Source organism: Caretta caretta, chromosome 5 (assembly GCF_965140235.1).
Source record: "Caretta caretta isolate rCarCar2 chromosome 5, rCarCar1.hap1, whole genome shotgun sequence".
Lineage (NCBI taxonomy): Eukaryota > Metazoa > Chordata > Testudines > Cheloniidae > Caretta > Caretta caretta.
In genome coordinates this window covers 23111175-23125037 of record NC_134210.1, presented here as the reverse complement: position 1 = coordinate 23125037, position 13863 = coordinate 23111175, and the positions used below count along the sequence as shown (strand labels likewise).

At 42.0% G+C, this 13863-nt stretch overlaps 1 protein-coding gene across 8 annotated transcripts in view; it reads left to right on the top strand.

Annotated features, from left to right (window-relative positions):
* Nucleotides 1-12331, top strand: part of PDZD2 (PDZ domain containing 2) — a 320331-nt gene extending 308000 nt beyond the window's left edge. For all 8 annotated transcript variants that reach the window (XM_048851666.2, XM_048851665.2, XM_048851664.2 and 5 more), the window contains 3 exons: nt 869-1139; nt 5619-5753; nt 7346-12331. In XM_048851666.2, the coding sequence (XP_048707623.2) occupies nt 869-1139; nt 5619-5753; nt 7346-7512 (573 nt within the window). In that variant the 3' untranslated portion in view covers nt 7513-12331. The remainder of the gene's footprint in view (nt 1-868; nt 1140-5618; nt 5754-7345) is intronic.
* The last annotated feature ends 1532 nt before the right edge of the window (nt 12332-13863 follow it).

Sequence of the window (13863 nt, the reverse complement as noted above, 5' to 3'; positions counted from 1 at the left end):
GTGGCCGCTGCTGACTGAGGGCCCGGCTTTGCACGCAGCAGCGCAGAAGGAAGGGTGGCAATATACCATACCATGCCAGTCTTAATTCTGCGCTGCTGGAGACAGTGCTGCCTTCCGAGCTGGGCTCCCGGCCAGCAGCCGCCGCTCTCCAGCGGCCCAGCTCTGAAGTGCGCCGCTGCCAGCAGCAGCGCAGAAGTAAGGGTTACAGTACCCCAACCCCCCCTACAATAATTTTGCGACCACCCCATAACTGAAATTTACTATTTTAAAAATCCTATTACTGTGAAACTGACCAAAATGGACGGTGAATTTGGTAGGGCCCTAAACATGGGTGACCAGAATTGTGCGCAGTATTCCAGATGAGGTCTCACCAGTCCCTTTAACAATGTCATTAATATTTCCCTATCTTTACTGATATACCCTCACCGAGGCCTTGTCTACTCTGCAGGGTAAGTAGATGTAAGTTACACAACTCAAGTAACGTAACTTACGTTGACGTAGTCTACAGCAACTTACCGCAGTGCCTACCCCGTGCTATGTTGGCGGGAGACGTTTTCCTGTCGACATAGCTTCAGCCTCTCATTGAGGTGGTGGAATACTGAAGTTGATGGGAGAACATTCTCCCATCAACTTATCATGTCTTCACCAGACCCACTAAATTGACGCCGCTGCATTGATTGCAGCAGCACCAATTTAGCCCACAGTGAAGACAAGACCTGAGGGTAAACGTTATACCTGATGGTGTTTAGAATATCAGACTCTTAGATTGTAAGCTTTTTGGGGCAGAGCCTTCACCTTTATCTGATTTGTACAGCACTATGCGTGTTCCTGATACTATCAGAGTATTAAGTAATAATCTTTCTTTTAGGTCCACAGGGTGTTTTCAAAGGGTGTGGCGTCTCAAGAAGGAACTATCCATTGTGGAGATCTCATTCTGTCAATTAATGGCATGTCTCTGGCGGGTTCAGTCCATGGAGATGTTCTGAATGCTGTGCATCAGGCAAGACTGCACAAATATGCAGTCATTGTCATCGAGAAAAAGAAAGACCGAGAAAAGATTTCATCCAGACTTGAAATATCAGCTACCGGCAGAAAACACTTTGTGCCTGGAAAGGATGTTACCATGGAAATAGGAACAGGTATGATCTTAGTCCAAGAATAGTTGGAAGGGAGTCACTGCAGAGCAGACCAAGGGAAAATGTCCATATGCTTCAGATTATAAGTGTCTGTTTCTTAGGTGATCAGAGAAAGCAAATGAAATTCATTTTAACTTTTATTTGTACTCTTTGGAAGCCAAATGCAATTTTTAGAAGCCGTCATAAAAAGGTAGACACTTAGATGAATATTTAGGGCCCGCATCAACTCCTGTTCATGTTTATGGCCGTTTTTCCATTGACTTCAGTACGGCATGCATCAGGTCTAACAGGACTCCTGTTAATAGTTAAAATGATTATTTCATAACCTTATGGCAAAAGACAAACTATTTTTGATTTACACATGCTCGTCCAATCCAGGATGAAATTGGGGATTATGTGTTTGAAGGCGTTTAAAATAACAATAGTGAGTGCAAAAACAAAGAAACCAAATCTAGAAGTACAGTTTATTATTCACAGGGAGTGGAACTGATCTATGAAATGGCAGAATTTAATTTTTATTACGTTTTTATTAAAATATACAAGAAAGGTATTTTGATATTACAGAAAACAGAGCGATCTAGCCAAATCCCAATCCATTCCAAAGATGAGACTGGAGAAAAGTTACAATTTAGCAGCTCATGGTCCCAGTGGCTCTCAGTGGCCTCATGAATAGGTTCCGGATGGGCACATGGCCTTGCTTTGGAGCCGAGATTATACTTGAGATGTTCTGAATGGGTCTCCTGGTTTTAGAACTAGGACACTTTACCATTCTGGTCAGCTGATATTTTCTGACCATGTTGTGTTGCTTGAGGAATATTGCTGATGTTTCTGGGGCTGCACTTCAGTGGTTCCATTGATATCCAGCCTGGAGAAGAGGAATCAATCAGTGATGATGAATAACTGTCATTGCCAAGAGCTCTGATAATGCAGCATCCCTCCAGGGCAGGGATCGGCAACCTTTTGGAAGTGGTGTGCCAAGTCTTAATTTATTCACTCTAATTTAAGGTTTCGCGTGCCAGTAATAATAATCCATGCGATCCACACTGAGCTGTGCCCCCTCTTGGCCCTGTCTGCACTCCTCACTGCCCCAGGCTGGGGCCAGAGCACCACAGCTGGGAGTGGCTGCAGAGCCCCGGCCAGTGGCCGGGACCCCAGACCAGCAGCAGAGTCCCCTGGACCGGTGGCCGGGACCAGCGGCCGGAACCTGGGCTGGCAGGGGCACAGTGGCCGGTACCCCAGGCCAGCAGCAGAGCCACCTGGACCGGTGGCCGGGACCCGGGGCTGGTAGCGTGCTGAGGGGGCTGGCAAACAGAACCCCAGGCCATCAGTGGAGCCTCTGGGACCGGTGGCCGGGACCCGGGGCCAGTAGCGGGCTGAGCGGGGCCGGCGGACGGAACCCCGGCTGGCAGGGGGCCGGCAGACGTACCCCAGGCTGGTAGCGGAGCCCCCGGGACCAATGGCCAGGACCCGGGCAGTGTGAGTGCCACTGAAAATCAGCTCGCGTGCTGCCTTTGGCACGCATGCTGTAGGTTGCTACCCCTGCTCCAGGGTAATCTGCCACTAGCAGTCCAGGTGCTCAGTTCAAGCTCGGCACCAAGAAATGGAGGCACAGAAAAGTCAGTGACCCACTTTTGAAATTGTCAGCTCTAGGCTTTAGCTGAGGCTGTTTTCGTCTATACTGGTATTTTTCTTGCCTTTCTCGTGTTTTTATCCTGAATCATAGTAGAGCATCCAAATACCCGTCAGAGAGAGAGGAATCACTTTATAAATAAATGGATGTGATCTTCAGCTCTGTAAACTGGTGTAACTCCATTGTTTTCAATGGAACCATGCAGATTTACACCAGATGAGGATCTGGCCCAAAATATTTATTACCAAATTGGGGTGGTCAAAGTGTATGCTGCAGATTAAATGTAGTCCATGAAATTTTAATATGCAGCCTATTGGTATCTTCATTTTGATGTAGAGGTGTGGTCTCTGGAAACAACATATGTCAGGATGCAGTATGCCATCTTGATTAGAATGGCCTTTCTGTAACAGTTTTATGGCCACATAGACTTAATGGACATCACTGTAGGTGGACCCCCTGACTTTCTGCTCCAAAAGTCCTCCTGCCACTTGAGCTGAAGAGTGCATAGCCTCTGTGGGCTGCAGCTACTAGAGAGCAACACGATCTCACTTAGAGTCCATCCTGTAGAGTGCAGCTGTTACTCCTGGGAGAATTCTGTGCCAAAAAATTCTGCGCACAATAAAAATTCTTCCAGGCCCTCTTCTGTCCCTGGGAGGATGAGGATCAAGCCTGCAGCCAAACTGTACAGCCTTGGCTGGGCCCTCCACTCACTGCAAGCTGGGCTCTCTAGAATCCAGTGGCCCCTACTGGCAGCCAGCAACTCTGCAGCCCCAATTCTGTGGGGAAAACCCAGAATTCTGCACAAATTCTGCATGGCACAGGGGTGCAGAATTCCCCCAGGACAAACGCACACTAGCCCATACATTTACATAAGCCCCTTCCCATTAGGCAAAGCTCATTCTCAGATGCCTAAGGTACAGTTTTTAAATTCAACAATTGGCACTAAATTTATGGCTGTATAAATTTGACAGTCACTGGGGCAGGAAGTGGGCAGGGAATAGAACATAAATCATAGAAATGTGGGGCTGGAAGGTGTGCTTGAGAAATTATCAAGTCCAGCCCCCTGAACTGAGACAAGACCAAGTAAACCCAGACCACCCCAAAAGGTGTTTGTGCAACCTGTCTTAAAAACCTCCAGTGATGGCGATTCCACAACCATCCTTGGAAGCATATTCCAGAGACGAACTAACCTTATAGTTAAAAGGCTTTTCCCAATATCTGACCTAAATCTCCATTGCTGCAGATTAAGCTCATTACTCTTTTCTCAAGACTAAACATGCCCGTTTTTTTAACATTTCCTCACAGGTCAGATTTTCTAAACCTTTTATCATTTTTATTGCTCTTCTCTGGACTCTCGCCAGTGTAATCACATCTTACTTAAAGTGTGGTACCCAGAATTGGACAGAATACTCCAGCTGAGGCCTCCCAGTGCCACGCAGAGCGGGACAATTACCTCCAGCGTATCACATATGAGACTCCTGTGTTAATATTCCCCAGAACAATAGAGTGACCAGATGTCCCGTTTTTATAGGGACAGTCCCGTTTTGGGGGACTTTTTCTTATATAGGTACCTATTACCCCACACCCGCTGTCCCATTTTTTCACAGTTGCTATCTGGTCACCCTACAGTACAATATTAGCCTTTTTCATAACTGCATCACAATTTTTACCTGTATTCAGTTTGTGTTCTGCTATAAACCCCTCTGATCCTTTTCAGCAGTACCACTGCCTCGCCTGTTGTTCCCCCATTTTGTAGTTGTACATTGATTTTGATCTTTCTAAGTATAGTACTTTGCATTTGTCTTTATTGAATTTCATCTTGTTGAAATCAGACCAATTCTCCAATTTGTCAAGGTCATTTTGAGTTCTAATCCTGTCCTCTAAAGTGCTAACAACCCCTCCCAGTTTGCTGGCATCTGCAAATCTTAAAAGCACACTCTTCATTCTGTTATCTAAGTTATTAATGAAAATTTTGTGGGTCCCCACTGGATACATCCTACCAGTTTGACAGTGGACCACTGACAACTACCATTCGAGTACGGCTTTTTGACCAGTTACGCACCCATCTTATAGTAACTTCATCTCAATCATATTTCCCTTGTTTGCTTTTGAGAATGTCATGTGTGACTGTGACAGAAGCCTTACTAAAATCAAGATATATCACATCTATTCCTTTGTTCCAAATTCCTGGGGCCATTTCTACATGATTTCTGCATAATTTCTATTAGGTGTAGCAGTATTATGGTTTATAACTTCTGTGGTCCAGCTGCTAGAGGACAGCATACACACACTGGTAGAGATCTGACATATCGATTGATTAGCGAGCAGGAGCATAAATTCACACAAGTCAGTATATTACAAAACCCTCCCTTTAAAAAAAAAAAAAAGTGAATGGGTTTTGCTCAAATTAATGTTTGGACAGCCTTGCTCTTTAGAAACCCATCATCCAAGACCTAAATAAGTGGTATCAAATTGAAGACTATAAAGTTTTGCAGCTCATTGTTCTTGTGATTTTTTTAAACACTTCAATTTTTTAAAATTAATTTTTACTAAATCCCGTTGGGCAAATGTTCAGCAGGCCTCCTTAATGTTACCCACAAAAATGTCTAGGCATATCCTTGTTGAACATGAGAAATCTGAATTACTCCACACCTAATAGGTAATTCCACATTGCAAAAACTGACTTGCACATGCCACTCTGGGTTGTGCAACTGCATAATATGCATGTGCCCTTAAAAAAATTTGATTGAAAACATGTTGCAGTTTTAGTAGAAATTAAATGGTGGATCATTTTCTCACCACAGCAAAGAATTGTAGATCCATAACAAAATATTGCACGTATTCTGTTGCAGGTCCAATTGTGGATATGAGTGGTGTCGTTTCTGTTGAACTGTGGAAAACCTCTGCTGGCTTAGGGTTCAGCCTTGATGGCGGAAAAGCTTCAATTTCTGGAGACAGACCTTTGCTTGTAAAAAGAATATTTAAAGGTATCTGGAAAATATATTTGCATGGCTATAATCCCATTTTCTTCTATTACACACTGTTCAGACTTTGTTGAATTGGATAATGATGGACCTAAGTTATTTTCTAATGCATTCTATACCTCTTAATAACTAAAGGCCTATTCTTAAAAACACTGATCGTGGTAGTAAGTGCCACACCTGCTGACAAGTGTTTGTAGGATTAATGTGGACAGATTGAATAAGTGTGCTGTGATTATGTGCTGGGCTTACCCATTACCATAAATATTGAACTGCAGCCAGCAATATCATTTCATCTAGCATTACAACAGTATTCTATAACAAGCTAGCATTTCACCTCTTGTCTCCCATTCCTGTGAAAAGCAAAGCTGATACTTACGGTGAAGGAGAGCACAGTGAAACCGTGGTTCTGTGTTCTTCCCAAATACTACTACTCCTGCTCTGACCTTTTACTTCTTTCTCTTTTTTCGTTTTTGTTGAGCTTTCCTCTGAAGTTCTTTATCTACAATATGGTGTTAATTTTCTGCTTCAGGTGCTCTTAGCACAGTGATCAGCCTTCTCCCAAGAGTACAATACACTGTGCATGTGCATTGGAAAGCTGCCATTCTTGGATGCTCTGTCTGTCAGCCAGATGGTTAAACTTAAATGTGTTGCATGCAGAGTGGAAACCAATGCCCAGTACTTTTCACATGGTTTAGTCCTGGCTCTTATGGATACAATCATGTGAAAAGCCGAGTGCCTTCTACAAAGAACTGAGCCTCTTTAGCTCCCATTGACTTCGGTGGGATCCAAGGGTGCTCAGCATCTTGCAGGATCAGGCCCCATGTTCCTATTCTCTTATAAAGGAAAAGAGTCAAAATGAAATCTATATGGCCTAGCAACAAATCAGTTTCACTTTTTAACATTTAATATTTAAACATTTATTTTGTGGAGGAGGGTCACTTTTAATTTTGTATAATAATCATTGTGTGATTATTTGGAACACTCCCATTTATGTCATTAATTACAACTCCTACTGGTGTTTCTTGATACATGATGATACAGCTACGTTATCATAGAGAAAATATACTTTCATCACTAACATATGGTTTCTAACTGGGCAGGAAGTTTACCTCTGTCTATATCCTAAACCTTGTTTGCCCTCTCACTGTTACTAATGATTTCACAGTCCATTGTTTTATCCTCTGGAGAATAAAACTCCATTTGAGGTTCATACCTGGGCGAAAAATGGCCTGTTACATTTTCTGTGGAAATAACTATTTTTGTCTATGTGAACATGCACATTTATTTAATTCAACAGGTTTTCTTACAAAATATTAGACCAATATACAGCAGTTTTGATGCCCCCATATTGCTTAGTTAATCTTAGCAGAAGCTTTGTTTGACACAACATCTCAAACAACCGGAATTTAACATTATCTCAGCTACGTTAACACTTTACTGTTACTGTGTGCACTATGTTGGAATAAATTGTTAGTGCTGAGTCTCAGGGATTAATAATACAATTGGCATTGTTAGAAGAATCATTTATTTCCCATTTGCCACAGTGGAAAGCAATCCCTTTGTTTTTATATTGACTGTAACTTATTTGCTTATAGGTGGCGCTGCAGAACAAGCTGGAAAAATAGAAGCTGGAGATGAAATTGTTGCCATTAGTGGAAAATCATTACTTGGTCTCATGCACTATGATGCCTGGAACATCATTAAATCTGTCCCAGAGGGACCAGTTCAGTTGCTGATCAGAAAGCACAGAACTTCAGTATGACAGAAGCACTGTTTGTAGCTACACTTGTTTAAAGCAACGTGTTCATTAGAAATAGTCCTTTCAAAACAGACTACAAGCTGTCCTTACATTTTTGAAGCTGTGTAGAAGTGACTTAATGCTCTGTAGCGGCATGCTAAAAGCATCAGAAGAGCACTGTGATATGCAAACAAGGAACATGTCGGTTTCATGCAGTGTGTTTATAAACTTTACTTTCCCAGGATGTAAGAAGCCAAACAGTAAGAGGACTTTTGTGTCAGGTGGTATTTTAATGGAACTTCAAAACCCTTTAGCAGATTCTGTTTGAAATGTTTTGCCTGTTCCCAATATTTTTAGTGTTTGGAAATTGGGAGCATAACTCATTTGTTGCTATCCTGTTCACGAGGATGGGTTTTTTTGACTGTATACTGTATCACTTAGCTATAACTTGACTTCAACACACTGACTTGGGGTCCAGTCTGTATTTGTTATAAAAGGAGAATGTCTGGAACAATCTCACTTTATTCTTCTAAGTGCAGTTTTGCTAAAAAAGCATGACAAAAAGAAGTATAATTTTGCACAGCTTTGTAAATCTAAACCACAAACATTTTCTCATGAAGCTCAGAATCATCTAGAAAACTATGAACTGAACACACAACTCTGTTAAATCAGCTCTCAGTGACATCTCATTAAATCTGAACATCGCACCATATTAATGCATTAGAAGTCTGTGTGCAGACCTTCGTTTAGGGAAAGAAAATCTGTTGCAAATGTTGGATGACTATCTGCAGAGGACTGGAAGGATGGTAGCAGTTTGGGTATCACTTATGGGTATAATTAAGACTAGAGTGTAAAAATTGCAGTCTGAACTTTCAGACTTGGGTTCGTAACGTTAGACACCTGAATAAAAGTGGGCTGACTTTCAAAGATGCTGAGCACTCACAGTTCCCATTATCTTCAGTGTGGGCTCGGCACCTCTAAAGATCCACCCACGTTCATTTAGGTGACGAAAAGAGGATTACTGTTGCCTAAGTTTAAAAACTCAAGTTTGAACATTTGAGTCCAAATACCTCGATTTTGCCCAGTTAGATTTGAACTGGCCACACTTGTGGTAGTGGTTATTAATCATTACTTTTCTTCTCAAATATTGATTTTGACATGCACGTGTGCCACCGTGCGTGTTGTAAATATGACTTGGATTGAGTGGGTAATGGACTGGTTGATGGTGATTCTGAATTATGGAATTGGCTTTATCTGCATAGATCATAACTCATTAGATGAAAAACCATATTGCAGAAACAGTTGAATGTTACCTGCACTTATCCTGGATTTTTCACCAATACTCAAAGCATGTATAGAGTTTATATATAACCTATAACAGGTTGTTTTCCTGTGTATTATTTATAGTTTGCTGTTTGAGGGGAAGAAAGTATATGGTATGAGAAGTTAGAACAATTTATTTGCTTAAGTTTGAGATGACTGAATAACACACAAGTGACAGAGTGAAAAGGAACCATCATCCCTAACAGTGAGAACAAGTTGTTTGGTCCAGTGTCCTCAAATTATCATGGACCCAAAAACAGCCCTGACCAATAGAGGTGTTCCAAATCCAAACCTGGAGCCAGCTCAGCAACCTGCAAATGGCCCCAATATTTATAACGAATGTTCGCTGGATATGTGGTGTTGAAAAGGTCTGGATGGGACCTTAATGTTGTAGCTTGAACCAATCTCTAGTTTATACCATATTTAAATCTATTTATTCAAATGATTTTTATGGTCAATAGCCTTTACTGAATGAAGCGTTTTCTTTTGGTAGTGTTTCTGGCTAGAATACAACTAGCGATGTGTGGAAGTGCATAGAGTTCCTTGTCGCATCCAGAGATTAGGTGTACAGAAAAGTTGCACAACTTTTCTGTCTATATATATATATGATTTTTTTTCAAGTTACATGAACATTAGATTGTCTATCTAGGGAGAGATACCAACAACATCTGGGTACTGAAAAGATGAATGCGGGGCTGAGGCTTTCAGGTGCTCCGCGCACAGAATTTCCAATGAAGCTAGTGGAAGTTCTGCATATGGAGTGTCTGCAGAATTGGATTCGCTTTGTCCCTGATCCTGCAATGAGCTCTGCCTTTGAATGCAACCTTGTTAGCTTTAGTGAGGCTTAATGTGGGCGCAGGATTCCAGCCCCATGGACCTCACTGTGGTATCAGGGCCCATGTTGGGAGGAAAAGATTAGCTGAAATTTATGCTGAAAACAGGGAGAAAATATGACAATTAAATTGTGATGCCTTTTTCAGGAATGATCAAAATCTGAAGTTAGACAAACAGTACGTATAGTAGATACATAAATATGCATGTAGAGTTTAATGCAATATAGTGAATACACACACACACACACACACATATACACACAGTACAGGAGTGACACTGCTATTTTAAAAGGTAAACCACAATTGTGTTTTGAAAAACGGCATTTTTTTCCAGTCCAGCATTAGAACTTTACTAAATTCTGAACCAAGAAGCGTACAGATCCCTCACTTTAGTGTGAACTCAAAGAATAAGCTTTTTATCTTGTACGTTAAGCTTTCTGAATTTGAGGTGTGTCTTCAAAATGATATATAGTGAATAATATGATTTTCAGACACTTATTTGCAGGTACTGTTCACTGTCTGAGAGTGATTTAGAAAGCTTTCATTTTTCCATTATCAAATACTCTCTTTTATTGTACATACACTTAGAAATATATATTGGGCAAATGCCAACATCAAAACTAGGTGGGTTTTTGTGTGTGTGATAAAATATGAAATGTAATTTAAAGGAATGATGAACTTAACATTTAAGTGCTATGGTTTATTAACATGTTCTGGGTATTATGATACAGTTCTACTAATGATATTTTTATGTTTGTTGTATAATTACTTTTTAATCCTGACATATTAAGCCATGTGATCATTCTTCTTGCCAAAGCCATGTTTTGTGATAGGAAACAGAAGACCTCTATTGATTCTACGAGGGTTAAAATTATTACAATAGTATTTTTCAGCAATTGTGTTGAGGTAACATTACTCAGCAATTTAAAAGTCCATGTTCTAGGAATCTGCTTTCAAAAAGGAAAGAGTGGAGAAAACAGTCATTTGTATTCAATCTTCACCTTGTGGAGGTAAAGTAAGAGTTGTACAACACATGATGCAAATGAAATCCTGCTATGTCTTAATGCAGGGTGGGAGTCTATGGATTAGAAATGTGAAATTAATAGGTATGCAAAGAAAACTAACTAATAATCAGGCTAAGCAGATCATACAACATGTACCTATTACTGTTCTCTAGGAATAGATGACTCTACAGTACTCTTGAAATTTACTAGGGATGATTCTTTATTACACTGTAAACTATTACTTTTCTAGGGTCCTGAAGAAGCCAAAATGAGCCATGGAGGTTCCTTGAGCACCTTAGCTGGTACAGATACAAAGCCTCCTTCCTATCCTATACATCACTGAGCAAGGAAAGAATCTTAAGGTGCCAACAGCCTTACATTTTCTATGATGGATTCTGGTCTCACTTCTACCAGTATTAATTCAGAGTAACTTATTGGAAGTCAGGAGTTTTACACCAGTGTGAAAGTTGGTGTTAGAGCAGAATCAGTTGTGATGAGTCTCTCTCTAGCTGTAAGATAAAAGAATGGGGCCATAGGACTCAAAGATACAATCCTTTTCTGTCCTGAACAATGATCAAGGAACCAACTCAGCATCTTTCAGCTGACCACTGATTTGTGAGGAATGATGCAGAAAGTTCCCCAGACCCAAGCAGATAACTTTTGGTTTTCATTGTTCGCTTCACTGATTGGAGGCCAATCCCCAAGATGGTCCTTTTTCATACTAAGGATCATCACTCAATTCCTTAAGCATTTCAGGGCTATAGTATCTCTTTAGGGCCACACTATTGCAGGTAGAAAGATAATTGTGTTACCAATCAGGACGTATATAGACATTAATTTGTCCCTGGCCCCAGACAGGTCTGCAGTTCTTCACCATGGACCTGGAGTGGAGGGAATGGCTTTCACAGCAGGGCAGACTTTCTTCTGGATAAGCTGACCAGTCACAGATCTAGCATTCACTGCCTTCCAAGGCTGGAGCAGCTCAGAAGGATGTGCATACTGGATATTGGGGAGGGGATTGGGCTCTAGTATGATACTGGGCATACAATATCTTGCAGTCCTTATGCATGAAAACCTCTCACTGTCTTCTCTGTGAATTGTATCTGTGTTAAGGGCTAAAGGATTAAGCCTAAAGTTGGGAGGAGGCAGTATGGCTGGTTACTTTCATCCCAATCCTATCAAAACCCTTTTGAGGGTAATAAAGTATTAAGAATGTTTGTGTGACTGACATTTCCAATCAGCCCTCATTCAGAATTAGTCCTGATAACATTCTGCAATCTTTCTCCCCACCCCCTCTCCAAAAGCTGAATCAGTCATCCACAGCCAGGTGTTGGAATGTTTAGCTGCTTGTGCATTTAGGGTATGTAAATGTATACATGAAAATATTGATGAGGATTAGAGTAGATCACGTGAGACATTGGAATCCCAATCTAGGTAGGTTTTGTGTGTTCTGTTAAGATGATACACTTCTTGTATGATACTGTATATTGACACTTATTTATATAAATATTACTTCTTTTATTGAAACCCCTTTAAAATGCCTTGTATATTATAAAAAAGTGAGTGCAATAATATGAAATAGACTGTACATTTTCAAAAGTTGCTTTCTCTGTTCTGTAAATCTGCATCTCCATAAATATGGGGTTTTTTAGTGATTTTGAAAAATAAATATTAAGCTTAGTACTTCGCTAGTTATTCATTTCCACAGCAAAATAAGTGAGTAATGGTCTTTTCAGTTTGCTGTTTGAACCTCTGACCTAACCTCTGAGTTGTAGTCTGGGGGCCAGCAATGGAGGAAATTTAGCAATTGCTGAGAGAGCAGCAAGGACAAATGCAGAAGGCTTTGCAGACCTCCCAACAGTCCCCCCCATGCAGAGGAACAGTCCTTGCGCTTGCCTGGCAGGCTGAGCAGCAAAAGATCCTGCGGGAATTTAGAAGAGAGCAAGCCCAGGTTCAGTGCAACCCCTGCAAAGTTTGGTGTGTCCCGTGGCAGGAGGCAGAAACCGGGCACAGGACTCCATAATATGGGATCTGCAGAAAACCCTGATGCGTTTCTGGTCACCTTTAAGAGCGTGGCAGCAGGAGCCAGTTGGAACAGACCCGTGAGGGCCCTTTGGCTGGCACCCTATTTTACCAGGGAAGCACTTGCAGCATATTTGGCTCTCAGTGATGAGCAGGCGAGACGCTCTGACATGGTTCTGGCAGCCATCCTGGACCCAGGTGGGCCTGTCCATGGAAAAGTACCGCCAGAAATTTAGTACCACAAGGTGGACTGGGGGTATTATGGCCTCGTGCATTTGCCCAGTAATTAACAAACTGGGCTGTGCATTGATTACAGCCAGACACAGAAACTGTGGGGGGAGAGTATGGAGCCTGTGAATCTGGAACAGTTTCTACAGACTCTCCTTGAGTACGGCTCAGGTGACATCAGCCAGTCAATCTGGAGGCCACAGATAAACTGACCGAGGAGCTTGCTGAGGCAGACATTCCCAGAAAGGATCACTGGCTTAAGGGACTACACCTGGGAAAGAGGTGGGAAAGGGCATTAAAGGAAGAGGGAGGAACCTGAGGAACTCCATCCGGGGCTCGGACCATAGTGTGTTCCACCGTGGATGTGAAGGGCACACAAAAAGAGACTACTGCCTACACATGGAATGGAGCTTTGCAGAATTTTGCTGGGACGGGACTTCCAGGCCAAAAAAAGAGAAAGCTCCGACTGTCTGGATAATGGTAGGGAAGAGGCACCAGAAGCTTCTGGTGCACATGGCTTCAGCCTGTTCATTAATCAGGTGGGAGCTAGCAAAGCACCTCCGGATACTACCCAGAGCTAGGGTCAAAACTGAATGTCGACGTGGGGACGAGAAATTCTTCCCTGTGGTAGAGGTGCCCCTGGGAGCAAGAGGTGGAAAGATGTAGGGTTGGTGCATGGATTTCTCCACCTCCTTGTACTGGGCACAGATTGAGAGTCCTTCCCATTAAGGAAGCAAATGGGTGGACTATTGGGTGGAAAGAAAACCTGCAGGACAAGATGAGGTGGAAATAAGCAGAGGGGCTGGAGAAACCTAAACACGAGATTACAAGCCATAGAGAAAGGGAGGATAGAAAAGCCTCCCCTAGGGTGACCAGATGTCCTGATTTTATAGGGACAGTCCCGATATTTGGGGCTTTTTCTTATATAGATTCCTATTACCCCCAAGTTTTTCACACTTGCTGTC